Here is a 26,373-nt window from a genome sequence, read left to right as displayed (position 1 = left end):
GTGGTTATTTAAAATATGAACAATAATTACTTCTCCCATATGTCATTGGATACCAAGGGGTTAATGAATTTAAATGGAACGTTATTAGTTTATTAAATAAATACAATATTTTTTTTATTGAAATAAATGAAATTGATTTACTACAGATATATATTTTATCATAAAAAAGAGAAATTTGATATTAGCGTATGATCGCGCACGTGTTTCCACGATAGTACAGTCGGTGGGGGTTTGCGTGAATGAAAAGCTCGATCGCGATAGCGGGGAGGGAGAGTGATCTACAGTCGTACAGCGAGAGGTCGGAAGATGGCACGGTAATCGCGCGGCGCCAGCTTGAAACACCTGACGATCGACTTAGCAGTGCAGCATGGACTCGGCTGGCAGGCACACACTTCTTTCAAAGAAAACAGATGCCAACGGCGAACGTGCTGTCGAGTACCGTTGTCGGATCGCACGCGAGTGAGATACACAATAGTGGTGTAACAATAAAAAACGAAATATCCTAAGAAAATATCCTTATCCCCAAAGCTTATTGAAACACCCACCCTTTACGTGAATGCGATTCACGAATGATTTTTGGAAACGATGAGAAGGAATATAAAATACGATAATAGAAAAACATTGCAACCGTAACTATTGCATTAGAAAATACTTAAATATTTTCAATAATAATCGTCATTCGAAAATATACATCCGTTCATCTTTCGTCCATGCAAAGAATCGGAAAGGTTAGTCGCGAGTTCAAAATTCCCGCGCGTCATCTCTTCCCTTCTCGCCCTTCCATTCAGCGTACGCGTCGATCAAGTATATAAAACGTAAGGGCCCGCGAGTAGCCGCACGCGACACGACAAAGATGTGACGCAATTTGGACGTTCCTTTTACCGGCCCTTTCGGAAGTGAGCGCGGAAAGAGGAAGAGCGAGAGATAGAACAAATTTTTAGTTTTCCTTTTTTTCTTTGGTAAAAGTAAATAAAAATGACAGCGAAACGTTTATCGATAATGAAGGTACTATTTCTTTTGACGATTTTTATACTCGAGCTGATCTACGCCAAGGATGGATCGACATTGGAATACGAGGATTTTCTTACAACCACCGAGAGCTACGTTCATCTTCGCGTCGATAGAGGTTAGTCCATTTTTTTCAATTGTCATTTTGAAAATTTTATTTATCATATTCTCATATTTACGTAACATATAAAGTATTCAATCTTTTTAGTGTGGGAAAATTAATTTACCAAAAGTGCAAACGTCTTATGTAATTACGGTAAAAACGCAAAGTAACAATTTGCGTATTTTAACAATAGGAATTTAAAGTAAAAATGTATTCATCAATAAAAATAAGCATAGAAAACCAAATGGCCGATTTCCAAGTATTATGATGAGTTAACTCGTCATCTTTAGTTTTGGAAGGTTTGAATAGGAAAGCATTACTGAAAAAAAAAAGAAAAAAAAAAGAACGAATTATCGTATTGTAATGATTATTTCCTATCTTTAGAAAGAATAAGACGCTCGTTGTGTAATAAAACGCACAAATGCAATATCCCCCTAGGTAAGAAAAGGTTTCCCTTTAAACGTGAGAAATATTTAGGCGAAAGTTAAATCTATGTATTATAAACAGCTGCGCGTTGGCTCTTACGAGTTACAAGAAGAACGAGAGGACGCGTACCAAGGCAATTATGGAATATAATTACGCGATTAATTAGCACCAGGATCGACCGTAGTTTAGTAATCCGTGCTGGTTTATGTACTCGAGAGAAGAACGAATAGATAATTCTATCTCTTTCTTTCATTCTCGCGATAATCATACGACAATCGCAACGTCAGAATCGTTGTAACGATGCTAAATGCCGAGAACTTTGTTGTTCTCTCTTTTTCTCTTTCTCTCTCTTTTTCTCTTTCTCTTTCTTTCTGTTTGCTATGCCTACGATGAACGACCTTTACTCCAACGCCTTCGTGAAAGTGCGATCGCACGAAGAAGTCCTTGCGCCTTTACGAAGCTACTTTACGATCTTTGCTATCTTACTTAGCGATTTCGTCGAATTTTAACGAGTTTCGTGTCTAGCAGTCATGGTGGTTTTTCGTGATCGACATTAATTCTTTTCAAAAAGTTGTCGTTGTCGTATTTTTATCACTATGTTATTACATGGGTGGATACTTAAGTGAAAAAATAAGGAACAAGCAATAGGATGACTCGACTATTTGTATCTGATCGAGAGATCAACGGACTCCTGTTAACTCTCCTCACACTTTGCGTCTTTTATCCTTTATAGAAGTGAAAGATGCTTCGGAAAGGAGACACCGATGTCGAGCAGGTTAAGCGGATGAAATTTTCTTCATGCATTATTTATGTTGTTACTTGTGTGTTATTGTATGCCATAGGATTTCCTTGGACGATTTACTCCTTCCTTAGACTATCTCATTTACTTTGTATTTTATCGACTATGCAAAGCTTTAAATTGTTATCCTTAAGGGAAGAAAAAAAAGGCTTAACCATTTCCAAGATAGAAAGAAAAAAAGAAAAAAAGAAAAATGTTGGATTGCGTTCCATCGCTCGTGATTAGACTATGCATCGATTGCCTTTAATAGAATCACTTAATTTGCATACACTTAGAAAGGCGGAAGCACGTTTCTTCGACGTTGAAGAGGACGCGCGCCAACTTGATGCGATTCTGAAAGACCCCTCGTCTAACTGTTGTCGCAAATTGTTCGCGTGCTCGCACTTTCTATTGGCACTTGATTACGATAAACCAAGCAGGTGGGTTTTCAATTGACTTTTGTCGCTATGACTGTTCAATAAAGTATGTAAAATATTATGGTGAACTATGAAAAAGAACATATAAGAAAATCATTTTTTACATCTCGTTAAATCGTATCTACACGAAAATAAAATCAAATATTATCTTATTTATATATTCGTATGTATACGTATACAAATGTATTCGTATGTGAGTGAATTCATGAGAGAACCTTTCTCTCCTTTATATTTTCATTATAACTTGTTCGTGTAACCGGATAAATCTGTCACGCAAAGGGGCTTTTCACTCCCTAGACACGACTTCTCGGACTAATGCCAGTTTCCACGCAGCTATTCCAACGTTTAGTTTACGAGGTGCGAGAGAGTACGATGCAGCTAATGCATATGCATGCAGAAAGGAGGAGCGCAATAGAACGTTCTAGGTACAAACGTGAAATCTTTTTTCCAAGCTCGTTGCCTCGGTACGTGCTCAGACCAAGAAAGAGAAAGAAATAGGAGAAAAGTAACCTACGTAAGTACTTATATATATATATTTTTATAAATGTATATATCTATATATATGTTTATTTGTATAATATATACGTACCTCCGTTCAAAGCTTATGACTTTTTGAGATTATTTTACGAGAATTCACCGCTTTGAGCGTTTAGTTAACGATTAGAAATTTATTATTACCCAAAGTTATTTACGACATATAACGTGACTTCTAATGAATCACGCGAGCCCAATTTGGTGCACTCGAGAGAGTGCACCATAGCATCCTTTGCTGCTCTCAACCATGGATATATTCCTTCTCTTCATTTTCGCTCTCGCTTCTTGAACGAAGTATCGTTTTAAACGATCCTATACCATTATTATTTTTCTTTTCTCTCCAAGCACGTTATTACGAAGCTTCAAAGTTTACGTTTTATTCTGTTCTCTTGGTTAACTCTAATATTTTTTACAAATTCATATATCCTATTTGAAGGAATAAAAATCTAGTCATAAAATATTTAACTACTTCATGTTTTTCAATAACGCTATCAGTAGGTAAGATCTGGTGAGCGTGATATTCTTTATCTCTGTACATACTATCGTGTCCGTGTACGGTCACACATGTCCTAATCCAAAAGCAAGGAAGGGCTTGTGTCTTTGATACTATCGAAGTAGCTCCTTAGATTAATGTATGTGCCATGTTAGATAATTGAAGGAGATTTAATTAAGATTAACTCAGCTGCATCGTTGCGTATACTTGTTCAAAGTGAAACGTATGAAATAAATGAAATTACTTCGATTCAAATCTTAATTATAACTAGAATCATATATCTATCTATCCGATAATTTTCTACGAAAATAATAAATATTAACGATACAAAAAAATGATAATAAAAGAGAACAAACAAGAAATAAGTAGGTAGGAATACATTGTAAAAATTGAAATCACTACTTTGGATCGTGCAGGTGGAAGTTGGACGTTGCTCTTCGGTAAACAGATACGGAGCATCATTCGTCTGGTTGCTGAGTTTCAAAGTAGTTGAAGGTATCTCGTACCTTCTTCTTCCCGCGGGATACAAGGCAAATTTATACCCGGTCACTTGCACCGTATGTCATTATCCGTCATTACGACCGAACGGAGGATCAGAATTGGACCCTGTCGTTCTCTTGCGTGCCATGTTAAGTCGTCCTTGACGTTACCAGTACCACAAATTCATGCAACCTGTCCTTCTAACGCGATCAGTACTTACAGAATCTTCCTGCTCCTTAGCTACGGTTTGCATGTCCACGTATACGCAAGGGTCTACATGCCGAGGGATAGGATATCGTTTAGGTCATTAAGGCTCGAGAGATGGTATCGACTCGTTTTATTCCATTTTTCCATCCTTGCTTCCTTCCTTCGTGTTCGTGTTCGTGTTCGTTTGTAACAGTGATTCGACTTTATAGCGATCATAAGTTAGCTACTATAAAATCAAATCTTTACTTACGCTCAAACTTTAAAACTTACTTTTCCTTTTTCCTATGAAGAAAACTTCGTTTTATCTTTAAGTAATTTTCTTTCTTTTTTTTTTCTTATAATACTTACCTCTATTATTCTAGATTCACAAAATAACACGTATAAGAGTATACGTACGGTATTCCCTTAAACTCGTTCGAGATTGTTGTAAGTAGGGGTATGTTTGGTTAAAAGACTCAAGCAAATCGATTATGGAGAAAACGTAGGAGTTTCTTCGAGCCAACGATTCTCGATAACGAGATTCACGTTGCTGTCCGTCATTAGTCTCCCCTACCTCTTTCTTTTTCTCCCCTGTATTCCCTCCTTTCTGTTCCCCACTCAGTATAGTGGATCCGTTTAAGAATAATAGCGGACGATCGCAGAAAGTACCTCGCGAGCGGCTGGTAACGCAGGTCGACGGTGCAGGTCGGCAGCGTGCGCCTCGAATTCGCGCGATGGTATCGACCGTAAGCGCCTGTCTTTATTCCCTCGGTCTCGCATTGGATCTCCTTCTCGAGATACGAGGCATTAAAGTCTCCACTGCGAAGAGATCCTTTCCTTCTTCTTCATACCTTTTCTTTCTCTTTCTCTCTCTCGTTACATTCCATCGTTCAAGATGTATGTATACATCCTCGGTAAAATGTGCTGAATGGGGTAGGAGGGTTAAAAGGAAATGGTAGGAGTAACGATGATTACGGCATCCGACTTGTTGCAAAGAGGAACGAAGAAAATGATCGGTCCGTTCTCGAGATCTTGCGAATGCCTTATTTCTCGAGCAAGTTAATATACTTTTGGTGCTCTTATTCGTAAGATTTTCGTTTGTTATGAAAAAATAGCACGTAGAATAAACAGGGTACTTTAGAGTAAAAAATATAATTATCTTTTCTATATATTATAAGTAGAAATTACTGATAATATTATATAGAGTAAAAAAAGATTTTTATTGAAATAATCCGAAGGAATCTTAGTTAACGAGGCTCATGATTCTTGCTCTATTTTTGACCTCCTTCTTAAGGAGATGATCTGCTCTTCAAGGATAGCCTCTATCGGCTTCGTTCGATAAAACGTATCGTACGAGTAAAGAAAAATCTAAGGGAACGCGAAGACTTCGATGGTCTTCTTCGTGTCGTCGGCGGCGGTTGTGGTTGTCTTCGTAGTTGTCAAAGGAAGAAAGAAAATGAGGAAAAGAAGGACGAGACGTCGTGCTGGTTCTTCTTCTTCTTCTTCTTCTTCCACCTCTTCCCCCTTTTCCTCCTCTTCCTTCTCTTTCTGCTTCTTCTTCTGCTTTGCTTCCTCGAAGAAATACGTGCGTTGATCGGCAATTTTCCCGGAGAGTAGTCGAGTATCTCGTATCAAGGCGAGTATGCTACACATACCTATCTAGACTCTAAACAGGTTTCCATGCGAGTATATACGAGTGAAAAATCACTTGCACACCGCGTTTGCTTTCTTAGAATACGCGAGAGAGAGCGATCGAACTCGAACTTGAAATCGAATCTGGCCTTCTTTTTTTTTCTATCTTTCTGTTTCTCTCTTTCTCTCTCTCGTTTTCTTTTTCTTTTTCTTTTCTGCTCCCCTATCTTTCTATGCTTAACTTGTCGCCTAACGTTTTTGCACCTGTTTCATGAAGAACAACGACGAGTACGAAAGAGATTCGCTCTTTGCCGATGTGCTCGTTACCATTTTCAATTTACCTTCGACTTTCCTTCTTGCGACCGGTTGCTGAGATCGTAGAAAGAAATCCAGTTCTACGGCGTCGTAGATCCTTCGTCTTGCTCGTTCGATTATATCTTCCAGACGGAATTGCGAGTAGATGGAATGCAAAAATATCATCTCATCTAAACTGATCGTTGCGCTATTACCATGCTCAATCGAGAATCCTTTCAAATAAACTGAGATATTTGTTTTTTAATTAGAAATATCTTAAGTGACGATTCTACTCTATATTATTGTGTCGATTAATATTTAATCCGAAACGATATTTTTCTTTTTATACTACCTGAATAGTTATAATCCTTTATTAATGATTTGTATGCGTGTCTACGATGAAGTTAGTCAATGGAAGAGTCTACGAATAAAATGTAATCGTGAGTCAATAATTTTTTCATTGATTTACTTTTTTCTCTAATTTATAAATTCGTCCATTGGCTAACTACTTTGTAGACTAATTACATTTTTAAATCGTTTTATTGACAATGCAGAATTATTGATATCTCCTCTTTATAGACTCCTTTATAGAAAAAGCAATTCATCATGTGTAAGATTTATACTATATTACATACATGCATGTAAATATGTATATATATGTGTATTTATGTACATACACCATAATTTTACATGTAATGATCGTAAACCGTAACGATTGTAACGTACAGTGTGTACGGCAAACTCGTAATTAGGATGTCGGTAAATGACGTTTCCTTCGCAGTGAGCAGGTAAGCATGTAGGTGTGCACAGCACTGCTGGTAAATAGAAAGTATTATCCATTTTCTTGAATCCGAAGAAGAAGAGGAAGAAGAAGAAGAAGAAGAAAAATAAGATGACGACGAAGAAGAAAAAGAAGAAGATGAAAAAGGAGGAGAAAAAGTGACGGCCGCTAATCTTCGCGCATCGCACTACGTCGCATACGATGATTTCGCAAGGTGTTCAAGCAGAAATAACTTCGCATGAGTTTTCAAACCCGTCGTCATGCATACGTACCGATAAAACTTCTCCCGCTGAGAAATTATTTAAATAGAATTCTTTTTTGTCCATTAGACAGATTATTTTTCGTCTTATACTCGGATTATTATGACCTAATTTGACTCTGTTTGCGAGTAATAATTTAGCAAATGACTTTTTTAAACCGCTTGTGAAACTTGAAGTTACTTGTCAGTGGCACGTTCGAGGAATCAAAATGTTATTCCGTAAGATACCGATGTTTTTCCGAAACTTGAACGATCTGCGTTTCGTCATTCGCGTGTTGCGTGAAACATGTGCGTTTATTTTATGCGTGGAGTAATCCGAATGTTTTTCTTTTCGAGAGACGATCAGCGGTTTCATTTGTCTTTGTTCGTATCTTTTATGAGCAATATAAAATCAAAGCATGTCGAGTTTTATTTTTAACGAATATTTGTATAATATAAAAAAGCTGTTGCAGTATCTAATTATCGTCAACTGATATAGAAACATGAATTCACATCTCGTATAAAAATAATACCGTTGGTATTTCACCGTTTTGATCATTTTACCATAAGTTTTTATACAACAAGCCAGAGAACACGTACTTCGATTTTTATTATATTTTCATTTTATTATCCTTTTTATCCTCGTCAAATACTCGATTTAAGGAGGTACAAAGTCACGCACGATGACATAGCAAACTTTGTTACATGGGTGTTGTTAGGTGATCACGTTCGGACGTGGAACGAATTTAACTAATCGCTTTTTTATCACAACAGGGCTTACCGTCCTACTAACCTAAAGCAAGAGACTTTCATGACTCGCACAACCTTTCTTGTGCGATCAAGCATCAAAATTCTTTTACATTATCCGATTGAAAGCAAGTTATTAATCATTCTCCCTATCATATTTATCCATTTATAAGCTAATCGCGAATAAATTGTTTACGAATATAAATGACAAATCAAACAGTTGTATAAGTCAATAATTATCATCTACACTGTTTAATAATAGAACTTTTCTAGATGATTCAACTTCCGTCATGATTGCAATTATCAATCGATTATTTGCTACAAATGATCATCCTCGATTTAGCGTGGAAATTGACAATTTTATGTCAACCATAAATTCTTACCTGTCATAATAATATTGTGCGGAGGTAGGAGTTAGAGTACTTCAGTCACCGCAAGTTATTTCTACATTCTGACACTTTGCGAAAGAAAAGTCATCGTAAAGTCGCTTAACATGATTTATGCTAAAGCGATCAAGGAGGACGAAGTTCGTCAATGCGTTTTCTTAGAAAACTACAACGTCTAGTTGTTCGTATGTTACCAAAGGCGTCTTTCATGATTGTTTGACTACCGATTATCGTCAGGTGTTTTGTAAACTGTGAACAAATTTTTTCTTTTTTTTTTCTCTTGCCGTAGAAGAAAATAGTCGAGAAATTCTTTGAGGCCTCATCGCGTATACAGATTTCTTTGTCTCGTAAGGAGAAGAAAAGCAAGACTCGTTTACGAGGAGCACCTCGAAAGTTTTCTGGACGATACTGGCGTACGAGTTAGCCCTTTTTCGAAGCACATAAACGACGGCACTTTTATCGGCGTCGAAACGACGTCGGTGTTCGCACCTTTAACGTGCTCCCTTATAGCGCTCGACTAAACCGGCTTTTTATGTAAAAGTAATTGCGTTCTCGTACAACTGGAAGCAACCAAGTTGCTCGTTTCAAGCACGCATAAGACATTGGAACTGCGGTTCGTAGATATTACGGATTCATGAAAGTTTTACCGTCTCGGCTGTCACGCTAACGTCTCGTGGGTGGCGTTAAATAACCATAAATCTAACATGTCCCATTATGCGAGATTTAGGGGTCGCATAATTTGTGTCAGAGCAATTCCATTACGCTTTCTCACGCGTACGCGCGAGTCCACACGATTTAATTTTTCTTATATTTATACTCGTTAAAATGTCTCATTGATTCATTTGGCTCTGTAAAAACGTCGGTATTACAATTAACGAGGATATTGGGTTCAAAAGATTATTGGAAGTATCAAATATGTGTCGAGTCTCGTAACAAGATTTTAAATCGTCTAAAACTTTGATTTCTATCGAGGACAATAGAAAGGATAGAAAATCTCGAAGAAGCGTAGGTGATTCGATGGATAATTACGTAAGAATTTATTATACAAACTCATTAATGGAAATCTAGTGAGGGTGGTGACCTCGTACACGTTAGCTTAACACTGTTCTACTCGTTCTTAAGTTTAAGACGTTTTCTATTATGAAATTGTAAAGATAGAAAGTTCGAACGTTATAAGTTTCCAAAGGGCTTCATTTTCTTTCATACGTTTACACATCGTCGATAATCGTCCAATGATTATCGCAATCATAGGAATGGCGGACGTTCGAGTTTTGAAGTCAAATTACGTATATCGAAGGTCAAAGATGATAATTAGTGAGAATATAAGATGGCATGTTCGTTCGTTCGTTCGTTCGCTAGCTTACTTGCGTGAAATACAATGAGCCATAAATCGCGATCGCGTTTTACGATGTTTCCGTGAGATAGTAGAAACGTCGTAGGAGAATGGCGAGGGTGAATCTTTTTCTCTCTCTTTACGCTTAGGGACACGTTCGAACGTCCACGAGATATACAATAAGACGTTCAGTTAATTGGACGGATGACCCGAGCAAGAGAGAGGGCTCGGTGCGTTACGACTATTATAAGATTCACTTGGTGAAGTCGGAAGGGTCATTACGTTTTACGCGCGAGCAGAAGAAGAAAAAGATAAGTTAAGAAGGGGGAGAGGGAGGAGGGTGGTATAGGATGAATGTAGATAAAGAAGAAAAGAGAATTTTGTATGGTCGATGAGTAAATTGCCTTTGGGGGGGGGGATAGGGGTTGGAGTATTCGAGTTGTTGCTTTCGGCTTTGCCGTAGCAGTATTTTCTCGCGGTGAAATTGAATGTCGTTGTAAAGTCAGTCGCTGACTTTGAGTTGGACTTAGTTATTCTTTCTCTTTTTCTCTCTTTCTCTTTCCATCTCTTTCTTTCTCGCAGTTTGAAAAAAGAGAAAGAAACTGAAAGCCTCCTCGGATACACGCACGTAGGCGTCCAATCGTTATTCACCACCTCGCCGGGGGTCTGTTCGCTCAACGATTCCTGAGCTACTCTTTTTCAAGATCTGCAACAACCTACCCTACTGAGCGAGTACGTGAATTGACAGCGTGATTTTATTCGCGCCGTCGATCATGTTTGCGTGTCGATTATTCCATTCTGTGATATCGACCATGACCATGGAACTATTCTGAGACTTCTCCTTGGCAGGAACGAAATTTTTTTGAATGAACATTGATCATTGATCAAAATGACGATAAGTATGGTAGTATAAGATTTTATTATATACGACTATCAATCGATATTATATTTTTAAATGATCGTTAATACTTCTTTGTAATATTAACAAGGAGCAGCGAATCGTTTTACAAAAGAAATTTATACTCGACAGAGTGATCTCAGTGCTCGGGTTATAAGCCCGGTAGTATCTTCCTCAGTGACACAATCTCCGAATGCATCTGCACGATGGAAGAGCATTCAAGTGCATTTATCAAGCCATTAAAACGACAGAGGAAAGTGGCTGGCTTGGTATCGGTGCTTGGTACTCAAAACGATTTATCAAAGTCGTCGAACGATTCGCGAGCCAACGTGTCATTCGTTTTCATACCAGTGCAAAATTTCGAAACGAGCAGAAGCAAAAGAAGAAGAAGAAAAAGACAAAAGAAGTTCGAGTCTTGGCAAATTATTTGGTGGACATTTTATTTGATCGAATTCGTTAAATGTAAGTACGATACTTTTCGGGTTATCGTTTTTCTCTTCAGTAAGGCGTGATTACTGTCTCGTTATTGATATCAAACCACTAGGATCTGGAGCATACTGTGGTTAAACAAAAAAGTATCGGAGTCGAATCGAAAATGATACGAAATTTGTGGGCTATAAGTAGTAAGTATGATTTATAAGATACGAACGATGTGACGAATTTTCATTAGCTTTCAAAATCAAATCGCTTGAATTCGAAAGGATTTACATAGGCAACAATTATTTACATTACAAATCAAATTATTTGAAACCTAAAGTATGTATTTATATTTTCAAACATTATTTATTCTCCAAAATAAAAAGTAGCTGTAGTTAAAAAATACTTAGTCGAGGAATCGTTTCTAATTGTTCTCGAAAGGTTGGCGAATTAGCAATACGCTTCCGGTAATTATGCAGGACGTGAGCTAATTAAAGTCCAAGCCGGTAAAGTTTGGCCAGTCGTGTGGATAGACGAGGTTAGAAGAAGAAGATCAAGAGGGGTCCATTTGGTTTCCTTCAAAGGTGCGCCCACGCGATTTGATTTACGGGCTGACTGGGGAGAACACGAAATAGCGATGTAGGAGTACGGGGACGACATGGGGAGGGCCAAATTACCGTTTCTTCTTCTGTGTACCATCCTTCACCACCCCTGTCCTAATCCCACGCACTCCCTTTGTCTCATTGTTCTCTTCCACGAGTACGTTGGGATCGACCAACGAAAACCATTTCACTTTACAATAGGATTATGATCCATGCTGGAAAACGCCCCGTTACGCTTAACAATGCGATCATCGTTCATCGTCCGACATGATAACGTCGATTGAAATTCCAACCTCGACGAATGAAATCTTTTACCTCTTTTTAGTTCTTTTATCGAATAGGATAAATTTTTCCTTTAAATTGCGATCGACGGGTTTCACAATGGTCGCTTATTAGCAATGATTTACGCGCCTTCAAAGAATAAAAGAAGGAAGAAGAAGAAGAAGAAGAAGAAATTTTCTTATTTGATCCCTGAAGTAATGCGTTATAACTTATAAGTCGTGACAAACGTATATACGTACTTATATGTATTTTGTTCCGATGCAGGTAGACAATACCAAAAGCCCTCTATCATCGAATCCAATTTACGGACAACAACAAGCCGATTACATCGCTACACGACCGCGTCCATAGGTGTTTTCTTTCTCCTTCTTACTCTTACGACAAGCGACGTTGTCTCGTTAGTGTTTGAGGTCACGAGTTATGTCTATCACATTGTTGTTCGACTAGTTCTACGGTCGATGAACGATTATTCGGCTATGTAGTAATAACCCCGACATCACGAATCGAGGATCGTTTGAGATAAGAAGCTAGTAACCAAATAAAGGGGGCAAGTGGAAGCTTACTTAGATGATGTTGGTGGAAAGAGAGTATAGTAACTGGTAGGAGTCTATCGGGTATTTGATCCACGAAGTATCGAGATAATCGATTCATCTTCCTTCGTTCCTCTTGGAAAGCTTCCCTCTTATAGAAATAAATGTTCGAATCAACGTTGTGTAACTTCTACTAAGAACCATCAAGTTGTTCATGAATTTCATTCACAACATTGAGATAAATTTTCTTAAATATTTATCCTTTTGTATGTAAGGTCTGATGATCTCATCATTAATTTCATGAATATGCATATTTTATCTAAGTTTCTCGACCGACTTTGTTCAGAAGAGTAGGAAGGAGGGAGGAAGAAAGAGAGAAAGAGAGAGAGAGCGAGCGAAAAGGCAACATCATGTGGCCCACTTGTGAGCACGAACATGACATAACAATCGAGAAGATGTTCGTTCGAATGCTGTCTGCATCTTAAAATACTCGACGAGAAATTCCTGTCAGCTCCTCGACGTGTCGTTGGCGTGCCATTATTTTTCAATTCTTTTTTGGTCTGCCCATCCAGAAAGTTTTTGCATTAGGTCTGGATTAAAATTGTGTACATTTTATTTTCACCGATAATCATCGATAATGATAGATTTGTGTTGCGGTAAGAAAATCCTTCTAGAGGAGATACTCCTCGAAGCTGTAGGAGAGTAAAACGTTCCTTCCTCAGGTTTCTAAATCCATCTGTAGACGTTCGTCTAACGTGAACACGCAAGCCCTTAAGCCGTAGCTAAGTCGAGAAGAAATCTGATAAGTGTTTTGCAATCGAACGCCTCTAATTTTTCGTTGGTAATTAAGACCACTAGAAAAAGAAAGAGTAAGAAAGAAAGAGAAAAGGAGAGAGAGAGAGAGAGAGGGAATGGATAGTTCTAAGGGTCTTGTTAAAATATAAAAGGTAGTCGTGTATCTTGCGATCAGCTTTCTAGATGGCAAGATGAGGATCTTCCAGAGCCGAGTTCGTTCTTGGCAATTAAGACTTCGACCTTCGCGCTATGCAATTAAGACGGTCGACGCAGGGGACGGAACCCTCTTGGTATTAGCCTATGCCATCTAAGGTATCTAATTGCTTACTTCGTGTCTGATTAACGAATGATTATTGCTTATAGGAGGAATAAGACGCACGATATCGTCTGCGCATAGACGAACTTTTAAGATTGAGAGTTATCTATCTACAAGATAATTATTATCTAATATTAAATCGGAAATGTGTCGTTAGATGAGATAAATTGTTAATTTTCGAACGTATCGATTACTTTCCTTAAGCACGATAAATCCTCCGAGTTTTATCGGAATGAACGTTCCAACGTCTCACGATCTTCTCTTTCTCAGAAAAGGTTTTTGCCTTTCTTCTCGCGAATGCAATAAAAAGCCAAAGGGACCGAAGAAAATCGGCGATCGGAGCGTACCTACTCCTTGCAAGGAGTATTTTCTTTCTTGGAAGAAGAAGCAAAGACGAAGAAGAAATGGTGAAGGTAAGGAATAAAAAGAAGTAAAGAGGGTACGGCTCGATGGCCCTTACCGGAGCACCCATTATCGAACGTTATTCTTACTCGAGCGTATACCCCAGTACCTATCGACTTTCATCACAGAAGTTGAGGGGCCCAAAGTCGATGCGCTAAGATCTCGCTCGCAACCTGGAACAACTTGCCATCCAGCTTTTTGCGCGTGGTTTATGGTGCAACACAACTGGACTCCCGAGATTTCTAGGTACGCCCTATCTAACGATCTTGGTACTATTTCTCTCTCTCTCTCTCCCTCATTTATTCTCTCTCTCGTTCTTTATCTTACTTTTCTGTACACTTGGAGAGAAGGTTTTCTTGCTACGGAAATACTTCCTTCCACCTACCGACCAAAAGCTCCCGCTTGAATCTACGAGCGTAGTATTCTAGCTTCGAGTTTATCGCGATACATCGAACACACGGGCCGTTTCTATCGAACGGGCTTCGCAGAGACGAGAACCACCAGAACGTCTATCCCGCTGCGTAGGTGTGAAAACGATCGAGAACGTTATTTCCGAACACCTGTTTCTAACGTACCGATTTCTCCTATTTCTTTATCTTCTCTATTTATTTGACTTATTCTTGAAATTTATTGGATCAACGTATTTTTGTCAAAGTTCGTAGGTTCCGTTTTTTCTTTTTACAAGATCCTCCTCAGCACAATACAAAAAGAAGGTTAATTTCAATTCGAGCGATCTCGTTTATCTTCCTTTTTATTGCATACGTTCCGAAGCTCAAGATATCCGGTCTCGAGATCTCTCTACTCCTTGGAATCGGCAAAATCCTACGAGTTCTTTTGCTACGAACAGAACACTTCCTTCCTTACGAGTATAGTTCCCGGTGGGCCGATTACCCAGCTCTTTTACTGATTTCGACGTCTATTATTTAACTCTGTTTTTATGTGTGTTCCGGTTATCGTTTCCAGGCTTTTTTATGTGCTCTACGTAGATCCCTTTATGTTTCAAATCTGCACGCATTATACCATCGAATCTACGTACTTTCGTGATCCTTTCTTCTAGTTTTCATAGTCTTTCGAAATAAAATTTAGTATTTTTGTTTTTGTTAAACAAAGACACGTTGATCATTAATGAATCGTTTCGTAATTTATTCAAGAAATGTTATGGTACTTTTATTAGCAAATACCACGATAGAAACGTTTAAGAGTAGGTAGAGCAAGGAATCGTTAGGTTCTTATCGGAGTTCGAGGACATCGGCCCTTACCTCGATGATTTTATCTTTAGAATTCGCTGCGCGAGATTAAAATCTATCCCTGATGCGAGTTCTCGTTGGGATACTCGAGGGTATTCGCGTGCAACAGGAAAGTTTAGCCAGGTGGCTCCTAACCAGGATTGGGTAAGAGCAAGAAACTCAATTCACGTGACTCTCTTTCAAGAGACGATATCGTTTCCTATGTCCTGTTTACGGCATAGAACTCGAAGCGAAGCTATCCTTGCATGGGATCTGGTACCTCCATGGTATTCACGTTGTCCTCCGTGCAGGAATCTAGCCTTAATGAGTAAAATTGACTCGGACTTCCCTCGCTAGGCCGAGCGAAGTCTCAAGGAGGAGATTCGTGCTCGCCTTTCAGGGCACCACTACCATCACCAAGTACTAGTTGCATTAGTGTCTTTCTCTTCTAGGTCTTCTATCTCTCTCTCTCTCTTTCTATTGGAGTTAGTAAGTAGAGAAAAATCAGCTAGCGAGAAGACGAGGAAGAAGAGGAAGAAGAGGAAGAAGAGGAGGAAGAGGAGTAAGAGGAGAAGAGGAAGAGAAAAGGAAGAGAAAGAGTTAGAAGAGGAACAAGAAGAGGAAGAAGACTCGTTCCCTATCTGGCTTAGTCTAGTACATTGAATCAGGATCTGGTGTACAGCACTAGCCGGTGTACGTGTTACGTTGTTCTTGCGGTTCGTAGAATTACACCGCTGTCGGTCGTGTTAGTCCGAGAAACAGGAATTTGCGCTTAAGGCACGCTTAAAGCAGAAGTCCAAGAGCTTCAAATGGGATTACTGGTAGCCCAGTCGGTTATCGTTTTCTCCATGGCTTTCCGATAAGATCCTCGAGTCTCCTAATAGGTTCCTTTTGTTGAAAATCCCTGTAACGATCGTCGGCTATGGCCTGACTCGCCGAGATAGAGCTTTTTACCAGACTTTAATCGCATCGCGATTGCTGGTAGTCGAGGTTCCTTTTGCGACATTCGGACGACCGTCTTTATCGTCTGAGAGAAAAGGCTGGAGAATGATGTTCGATTCTTTTTTCTTATCCTTTTTCTTTTTCTTTTTCTTTTTCTATTGTATATCTAGCAAAGGATCGTTCGTCCATTTAAAACTCGTATAGTCACGAGAGAAACAATTAAAACTAAGGATATAGGAATAAAAGGAAAAAGATGGAATGTTAGCTAGGAGTCGAGGGAATGAATATCTCGAAGAGAAAAAATTAGTTACTCTCTCCGGCTTGGCGTTAGCCGACAAACAGGTACATAAACACTGCATTTAGTTTCGCTATCGGCAGGCTATGGCAGTGATAGAGTAGCGTTACACGTGAGAGGCCCTCGCCGTAAGAGAGAAACCATCATGGACCTTCGATCTCTCCTCTTCGTGATTCAAAGACAGGTAGACGGATGCCCAAAGATCTTGAACGACGATCGGAAAATACTTATTTTCCCTTGGTGTCAGCTTCTTGCTATTTTTTCTCAGCGCTTTTATGTAAAATATACACAATTTATATATATATATAAACACTACTACACTACTATACTACTACACTCACGTATGCAACACTAGTCGAGAAAGTCAGTTCTCCGCAAATGAATTCGAGGCGTAGCTTAAGGATAGGAGAAGGATGGGTGCGCGCTTCGCGATGGAATTTCTCGACGATTCCCTCGACTCCTGGCTATCTCACGAACTGTTGTAGAAGCCGCGTGCGTGCGTGCAGTTTGTGCGTGAGTTTGTGCGTGAGTTCGTGAGCTGAACGCGTAGGGGAACGATAGCTCAAGCGAAAGTAGGATGCATCGTGCCGCGCAAATATATTCTCCTTTTTCGCTGGCACATTCAGCTAAGGGAATTCGCACGAGAACGGCGAGCAATCGTGATTCTTCTTGGACAGGTACGATCGTTATCGCCTTATCGGAAGCGCGATCGGCAAGATATTCAACGCTTCATGGATTTTACATATCCGGATTTGTACGTTCTTAATGGTAGGTATCTATCCTAGTGTATACTACTAGATACCTAAACCAAAAATCTACGAGTAGAAGTTAATGCTCATTTTCTTCAGCATTGAATTCATTGCAATAGGAATTTTGGACTGGTAAAGTAGTTGTTAAAGTATTATATCTATCTAAAAGAATATACTAACGAGTACAATAGTATCTTCATTTTTGATGTCATTACGCTTGTCAACCACAAGAGATAAATTCATGTTCCTGAAACACGCTCACTTTTTTTCATACCTAAGTATATAATGCTTTCATTAAGCTCCGTCACTGTATTCCTCGAGCTTTAATAGCTAGGATAAGAGAAAGAAAGAGGGGGAAAGATTTATCTCGGTGCGGTTTCGTGCCGTACCGCTCGTAAAACGTCACGGGTAGGCACGCACGTCGGACGTTCTTGCGATTGGTCGGTCGGTGCTAGGGAGATTCGAGCTGTCGGTGAAATCACCCCGTGTCTTCGCTCTATTAGCTCACCAGGTTTTCACGGAGGCGTGACGAGTGCTCTCGATTTAATCTTCAAGATAATTAATCGTTTTTCTTCGATCTCCCGTCGCGTACGAAGACTAAATCGAATTGCCTTTCAATTCGGATTTAATGTTTAGAAATATAATAATTAACTTTATAAGAAACAGATTTGAATGTCATTCTGTTTGTTATTTCGATAATAATTTGGATTAGTTAGATAGGATTTGGATGTTTGTTAAGATTTTCGGAAACTCTTTGAAAGGTACACGTATATACATTCGTTTCAATAGGTCATTCACTCTGGCACGGTAAGGCCGCGGTTAATACACAGCCAACGGCCATTAATATTGTTTCAAAACGGCCGCTATGCTGTGAAGGCACGTGACTGCGAACTGGTTTCGTTGTCGCCCAGGGGCCGGCCGGACCCTGACACTGACATCCTTCAAGGTTTCTCTTTGGATCGTCTCTCGTGTTGCCCGAGGGCTTCGTCGCACGTTGCCCATCCAAAGGCCCTGACATTGACTTCGAAATGGAAGTCTCGTGAATATGGTAATACCTTTCGAGAGAGAATCTCCTTATCTTATTTCCATCTTCTTCAGGTAGAGCTGAAAATTTGGGATTATTTGTTTGACGAGTTAAGATGAAATGGGCTTTGATGATAGATCATTTAATAATACCCTTTAATAATTCGTTTAGATTCTAATCGAGAACCCAAAAGATTTTTAAATTCAAGCATATACTCTATCTGCTAAAAGTTTTGGATCACTACTTAAATTTAGATAAACAGAACACATTTGTAAAAAACAATGAATTATAATATTATATATTATACAATATGTTTGACATTTTGTATTAATTTTTTTTTATCAACGAGTATTTTTCTTTATATTACTCTTTCATTAAAAAAAAATCGCTTTTATTTTTAATGACTGTCTGACATATTCTGGTCATCCTGGCAATAATTTTATTCAGTATTTCTAATTGAATATTTTTCTATGCTTCATGTAGAAGTTGTTAAAGATAGGAAAATTCATTTCGAGCATTGTCTGAAATTCGATTTGTAAACTGTACTAGAACATTAAAGAGGAAGCTGAAATTTTCTTAACGATCATTCAATTTGTACTTATTTTATATAATAACGATACATCATATCAAAATTTATTAGTACATTCGATTTTTACGGAAATCAGCAAGCGACTTTAATCTTTTTGCTAGCAGTGTAGATGTTAATCATCGTTAAAATGAATTTCACTTTCTCCTTTTATCGTTTTCGATCAAGTATAACATCTTGCATTACAAGAAATTCTTGATCTACTACCTATGACCCATGATCGATGTTAACTCGCGTTGTCTCACTTGTTAGAATCGTCTGATTTCTACTACTGTCTTTTAGTTCAACCATCTTTCTCACCGAACATGCAATATAATTCCAGCGGGCACAGAAATGGATGACCGCTCCTAGGAAATAACCGACGTGTTACATGGGAGCTCGTTACTCGGAGAAAGACACTCTTGCATCCTTTCTCCTTAGAGAATTATCCAAGAACGCTTTTGTGTTGCGCTTCTGACTCGAGATATAAGGAACTACCGCTGGAAGGGCTCGCTTGTTTTATCAGACTTCGTTTTTAAATTTATTATTGTTCCAGAAATCTATGTCATCGTATTCTTCCTTTGCTTGGCAAGATGCATATGAAATATTTGCGAATTATTATATATTTTTATATTTTCTTTTCTATCGATTCTCTTTTCTTCTGTTCTTTTTTTTTACTTGGAAAGATGCATATGAAATATTTGTACATATATATATTTCTTTATTGTATTTTCTATCGATTTTCCATGATCTCGATCTTGGTAATAAGGGCGTAAGTTTCATCCTCAATTCCCACACATATCGATTGCATTATTTATATGCATACATGAGTACTATACTTGTACGATTTATGTTGAGAATAATTCAATCGATATATTATTATTAATCTATTATACGTATCGTTATGTATTTATGCTGAATCGTGTGGTTGCATCCCAAATGTATATTTCTAATGAAACGTAAATATATAAGTACTTACGTATGCATATATCCACGTCAAGAATATTGCATTCGTCATATACTTAGTAATGTCGTGAATACATTTACATAGATATGTATTTTATAAAAGAATTATCAATGATTTTATTTATCGTTTAATATTATAATTTTCTATATTCGTCTACTCGAAAGTATATAGCATTTCATTTTTAGGTAATTTAATTTAATTTTAACGAAGAGAATCAAAATAAACTCTCGTGGGTGTGGAGAGGATACGGAAGTAGCACCCATTTCCGTTTTTTTAACAATGCTCGATCTTTTCTCTTTGTCTACTAATTATAGTAATCATCAGTAAAAGCTATATTTTGTAACTATAAAAGGGTTTTCGAGCTTTTGTTGCTTGTAAATAAATATAGCAGCGTACACGAAGCGAAGGACGTGAAAAAGAATCACGTGGATTCAATATCTTGGTATTAGCAATGCAGATAGTATCTTCTAATAGGATAATTCAATGATTTCTTTTGTAAACATAACGCGTTTTGTGTCGTGCCAATCGATTAAACGTGATCTCATGTTGTTTGCATGGTAATCGTTCAAAAAGTTTCAACCTTGGCTCGTCTATGAATAGGATGCGTATGTAGAATAGTTTTGTACTCTTTCGAAGGTCTCCAACTAAAAAAAAAATAACGTAATAAATGCAATGAAACTAATTCTAAGTTAATTATTCTAAAAAGATAAAGTAATCGAGGTAGAGATAAAAATAACTATATCGATAATATAAATTAAAGCACCAATAAATTGTATCGTACGATACTTTGGAAAGGTTGTTTGGTAAATTGCATTATTCAAAGGACAAGAGCAATGATGACTCATCTTTGGGAACAATTGGTCGAACTTGATCATCGATTTTCAAGAATATGTTTCGAGGAGGACGCTAACCTATGAGATAAAAGGATAGAAAACAATGGTTCCATTAATGCATAGTTTGGGGTCAATGACCTTGCGGTACAATGAATACGCTTGCGTGTCTACCTTCGAGGGAGAGGGTTGAGGTTGGTAGTAGAGGGGGGTGAAGAGCAATCAAAGCCATCTCTTCGTGCTCGCAGCTATTCCGCTTAGATAACGCTACACATACACACGTATAAACGCACATATACACTAGTGCTATACGGTATAAGACTCGACTGTTTGCGTAGGTTCATTATAATATATCGAGTCGTTGCGGCGTGTGCCAGCGTTAAGCCGACCCAAGATGAATATGTATTTTCTGTGCCGTTCGTGAGGCATTACGATCGCCGACGGTCGGTGCAATTTGTATTCGTTGCAGTTACGGCTAAGTATGCCTACACGCACACAAGCATAGAGTATATCTATAGATTCTAGCATCCTAGAGAATCTACTCTTTTTCTTAGTTCCGTTCTAGAAAATCGAGTCTCGTTTAGATAATTTTGCTAAATTGCTTATGCATTTAATATGCTCTTCATTTATAAATAATAATATCTCTATATATATATACATATATATACATGAGATAAGATATAGAAATCGAGATACCAAGTAGAATTTAAGAAGACAAGTTAAAATAAGATCAAAAATTGTGATCATCAGCACGATCGCGATCGTAGTTAATGAAAGTGCAATGAATCGTAGCTGATTTCCGTTTGCGAAAGCTCTCTTGTAATGGCACGGCAGGGAGCAACCGAGTCTTATAGCAAAATCATTCGCCGTTATGAGTTTCTCTCGATGGGACGTCGTTCTTCCTTTCTTCTTCGTAGGACGATTCGAAGCGTGCAGCTGTACTACCTTTGGAATTTCTTACAGAGCTCTGATTAATGATCGATGATGGGTAGATGGATACTATTAGGCATTGTTCCTCTTGCGCACTAAGGGAGCAACTTCGTTGTCAGGAATGTTCCAATTAACCGATCTCGAGCATTGTGTACCGTTCTATCAGATACCACTGTCCTTTCGAACAAACACGTAGACTTATCACGCTACCTGTACAGTTAAATATACTAATGTCTATTACTCACTGTTTAAATATTCTCATTTATTTTTATTTCCTCTCCTCATTTTTGTCGTCATATCTTAAATTGGTATTTCAAGGATTCACTTGAAGATGAACGTCGAACTTGGAAAAATTGCTAAAAATGATTATCATTTAAATATACTTATAGATTAATATTTGAAAAAGTCTTATTTATGTCGGATGTTCAATTAACACGATTGCGCATAAATATGGCCACATAAATGTGGCCTTTATTATACACATTTTTTTTTCTTTCTTTAAATGAACCTTCGCTCGTGCGATCAACACGATTCAAGTAGTAGACGTTAAATTGCTTTTACCAAGGTTGTGATACGAGATTCGATCGTTTCGACGAAGAAAGGTCCGCGTAAGAATATTTTATCTAAATATGCTTGGTACGGACGAAGGAAGGCAAGTTGGCTCTCGAGGCTCGAGACGTAATTATCCTTAGCGTGATAAGTTCTCTTTCTTACCCATCTTACGATCCAAGCAACGATGGAAATTGCCAAATTGGGATGCATCGCGTTACGTGAAGGCTGCTGAGGAGTAATTGCCGAGGGCCTTCGTTTTTCAAAGAGCGAATTATTATGGAGATGCGCTTCGACGAACGATCCTCTACTCTTTACGTGTGAAACTATCCCGTCGAAATATTAAGGCTATCATTAGCGAGACGTATTACCATTTAAGACAACGCTTTGCATGTTTAGTATTTTTATTTTTTCGATAATATTATGTTCAATATTACTTACGAGTCATTATTTCGCTGTTTATTTGATTTTTAACTTAAATTTCTTATACTTTTAAGATAATTCATTACAAAGACGCAAAAGTCTGCGAAGGATACCGAAAGATTCTTTACGTATTCATACTGAGTCCTGTGACCGGAAGGACTACGAGCTTGTATCCGTCTATTCGAGTGTTAAAGGTAGTACGAAGCACTATCTAATACCGATAAGCATCGCTTCTTGAATAGCAATAATCCTCCCTGAGAGATATAAAAAAAAAGGGTGAGAGAGAACATATACTAGTCGACTAAATCGATAAAGAATTCCTTTAAGATTTTATTTTGTTTTTTTGTTTTATTTTGTTTTTTTGTAGTATTTTTTACCTTTTGTTAAATTGTCACCGAAACGGAGCACTTTCTGTCTTTCCCTTAGCATATCTCTTCTTCATGCTCGATTCGCGACGATGTTGTGCCGAAAGCTTGACAAAGTCTATCTCGTTGGTGTATCTGAGAGCTCCCTTCTCAATTTGGTGTCGGATGTCACTTCTCCTGACTGGTGTCTCATCGAGGATTAAATTCGGTCTTGAGCAAAGTGTACGTTTATAGTCCCATATCCAGGGCTTTGCTCGCCACTGTCATCAGATAACGTCTTCGATGGCTCCCGCGAGAACTCCCCTATCGTTTCGTAAAGCGTAGTCTCTTTCGCATCGAATTCGATGTTAGTGATTCAACTTCTCTCTTGTTCAATTTTCCTTCTTCATTTTTTTCTCTGTCTTTTTTCTTTTGATTTTTAATGTCGTCTCGTGCGTCTTTAAAACAGGAGTCTCAGATTACACGTTTAAAAGGAAACGTGAATTAGCGATGGGAAATGATCCACCGAACGATTGTTCAGTTAATGTCATGGTAATAAGGATCTCTTTATGAGTAATTATAATTTCTTGAATAGTCTAGCGACGGGTTTCTCTTGAACCTTCTCGTTCCTCCTCGTTTATCCTCTTTTATCCTCTTACGGAGAAACAGCCTCACTCTTTCGACTTGACTCTTCTTCTTCTTCTTCTTCTTCGTACACCATAGGGTAAGTCTCTTCGCTAGTTGCGATATTCTCGGCTACCCCAGAGGTAAATAGGTACGAGAGGATAGAAGCTATACGAAAGAGGAAGAAAGAGGTAGAGCAAGAAGCGTAGAAGACGAAACGTTAAAGCCGGCAAAGGATTAATGTCCCCATCCTGCAGCGTGCATTGTGACGTTTAAGAAGACCGTGGATCGTAGCGCGCTATGCATCACTCTGTTGCACAAAGTACGCGTACGTACACAAACCACCGGTTGCTTCTAAGCAAAGGTAAAGTTATATTAATGGCATCACCATTAGTTCCACCGTGGGACACTTGTATGGTGTATCATGGCAAGCAACGTTTCCTCTCTTCTTCTCTTTCTACTACTTACCACCCCCTATCTTCTTATTTCCCTTCCTCGTTTTTTCCTTCCTTTTTTCCTTGTCTTTATCAACTTCGACCATTCAAGATCACTGAACATCGGCTTCGTACAACCTTTCCCTGTCGATTCGCTTAAGACTGAATTTAAAACGAGTCCGATTGCTTGATCAACTTGATGGATCGATGCCATTCTTGGGAACAGCCGTTTAACAGTCTTCGTCTCGTTACTTTCGATCCGATCTCTTTAGTTCAATTCGAATATACAAGAATTCTTTTGCTTGTCTCTCTTTCTCTTTCTCTCTCTTTTTTTTTTCTTTCTTCTTTACGTCAGACTGATTTCATTTTACAGTCCGTTTTCTCATCGTGTTTTAATATCTTACATGGTAACAATCAAAAGAATAGAAAGCTCGTAGATATAAATATAAAATAATTTGCTCTCGATGTTTTTGATGTCCTGGAACGATAATCAATCTATATCCGTCAATTAATAATAATTCCTAAAAAAAAAAAAAAGAAAAATTATTATTTTACCATCGTTCGGTGAAAACGTTAACTTTAATAGGCACATCCAGGAAACGAAAGTCAAAGGAAGAAAAGATCCAATGATTAATTTAAAACGATAGGAGAAAGGGAATTTTGCGAGAGATGGGAATCATTCGGCTGTACCGTCCTTTCTCTTCTCTTTCGAATCTTTTTTTCCCTCGTTGGAATTACATTTTAAGAAATGAAACGAAAGGTAGAATGAGTCCAATTTGCGAAATGGCCACTCCCAATATGTGTTTTTTTTTTCCTTTTTTCGTTTTGAAAATAATGAAATAGAAATCCATCGATTAATACCATTCGAACTTTCTTTCGAATTGTACCGTACGATAGGTGGAATTTAAGAGGTTGATATGTCTCTTTGTTATCCTTTCTCCTTTCGCTCGATGTCATTTTTTTTTGGTGGACAGGTAGAAAGTGAACACATAGTAGAGATAAAGAATGTATATATGTATATATCTTTTCAATCTTTTTTGGAATGAAATTTATATTTAAATCCAGATGAAACGTAAATTTTTAGTGGTTGGTATTCTTCTTCATCTAATTTTTTTTCTTTCGATCGTTCCAGATTAGTTGCGAAGTTTCTAAACGATAATATTTTATAAACGGAAAGAGAAGAAGAGAAGCGAAAAATCTCACGGAGAGGGATCGGTAAGAAATACTTTGGCCGTAGTTCGTGCAGTGCACCTCTTCTTCCAGTAACGCTACACTCGCGGTCAGATGAGAGAGCAAGAGAGAGAGAGAGAGAGATAAAAAGAAAGAAAGAGAAAGAGAGAGAAAGAGAGAGAGAAGTACAACCAAGGGATCTAACATTTCATTCTGGTCGAACGAGTTTGATGGAAAAATAATTGTGGTTTTTGAGATGGTCGTTCGATGTAATATTCTTCTGATTCGTTCGTACCCGATCGTTTCCTGCTACGGAAATTGAATATTCTACTGATACGCGTTCGAATAACATTACTCTGTCTCGATTTCAAACACATTAACAAAGTATCGATTGTGGTAATATAAAAAAAAGTAATAAGGCGATCTCTCTATGGAAGAAGATCACTCTACCGAAAATAATTGAATATTAATTTTTTTGTTGCGGTATCACTTATTTGAAAAACACGTGTTAAGATTAGAATGAACAGGTATAAAATATAAATACCTGTCAGGAAATAAGACAAGGGCTGATATGATTTCTTCGTAGAAAGATACTCGGACCGATTGAAGATCGGAGGATCAAGATTCTCCAGGATCCATATCGTTACGAAAAGATCGAGTTTAACATGACAGCTTTACCAAAACACTGACGAGCAATCCATTCTAACGTATTCCAGTTGTCAGTAGATTGGCCTAGTCATTCTTTGCCGCTTCAGCAGCCCTTTCTCCCTCTTTCTTCTCGTAATATGCAGATGAGAATATAAATATGAAACGTGAGATCACCGAGAGCGAGCCACCTACGGAACCAAGTGCAACACAGCGGATGAGAGAATTCTTCTTCTCTCTTCGATTCCACCTCGTCGTGCCCATTGATGCGCTACGAATATCCGTTGCGACGTATGCACGTGTAAAAAGGACGTTGCACTCTCTTTATTTCAAATTTTACAAGTCTCTTATTGTTAGAGAATTTAGATCTTTCTATTTTTCTTGTATTTTTCCTTTTAGTTTATAATAATCGAATAACATTTATTATGACTCGTTCGTTCGACAAATATTATTCCATTTTTAATAATATTGCATCGATTGCATCCTTCCTTCTTACTGCAGTGTTTGAACATTTTGCCATTGTTTAAGAAGTTTCGATATTCTTCAATCTACAAATTT

The 26,373-nt window shown here is 38.1% G+C and overlaps 1 protein-coding gene across 1 annotated transcript in view; it reads left to right on the top strand.

The window, feature by feature from the left end:
• The first annotated feature begins 365 nt into the window (after window positions 1-365).
• Window positions 366-26,373, top strand: part of LOC122516503 (serine-rich adhesin for platelets-like) — a 117,225-nt gene continuing 91,217 nt past the window's right edge. Inside the window, exon 1 of the mRNA XM_043634366.1 lies at window positions 366-1,126. Coding sequence (XP_043490301.1) covers window positions 976-1,126 — 151 coding nt within the window. The 5' untranslated portion in view covers window positions 366-975. The remainder of the gene's footprint in view (window positions 1,127-26,373) is intronic.

Source organism: Polistes fuscatus, unplaced genomic scaffold, assembly GCF_010416935.1.
Source record: "Polistes fuscatus isolate 324 unplaced genomic scaffold, CU_Pfus_HIC Scaffold2, whole genome shotgun sequence".
NCBI lineage: Eukaryota > Metazoa > Arthropoda > Insecta > Hymenoptera > Vespidae > Polistes > Polistes fuscatus.
This window is presented reverse-complemented; position numbering and strand designations above follow the sequence as displayed.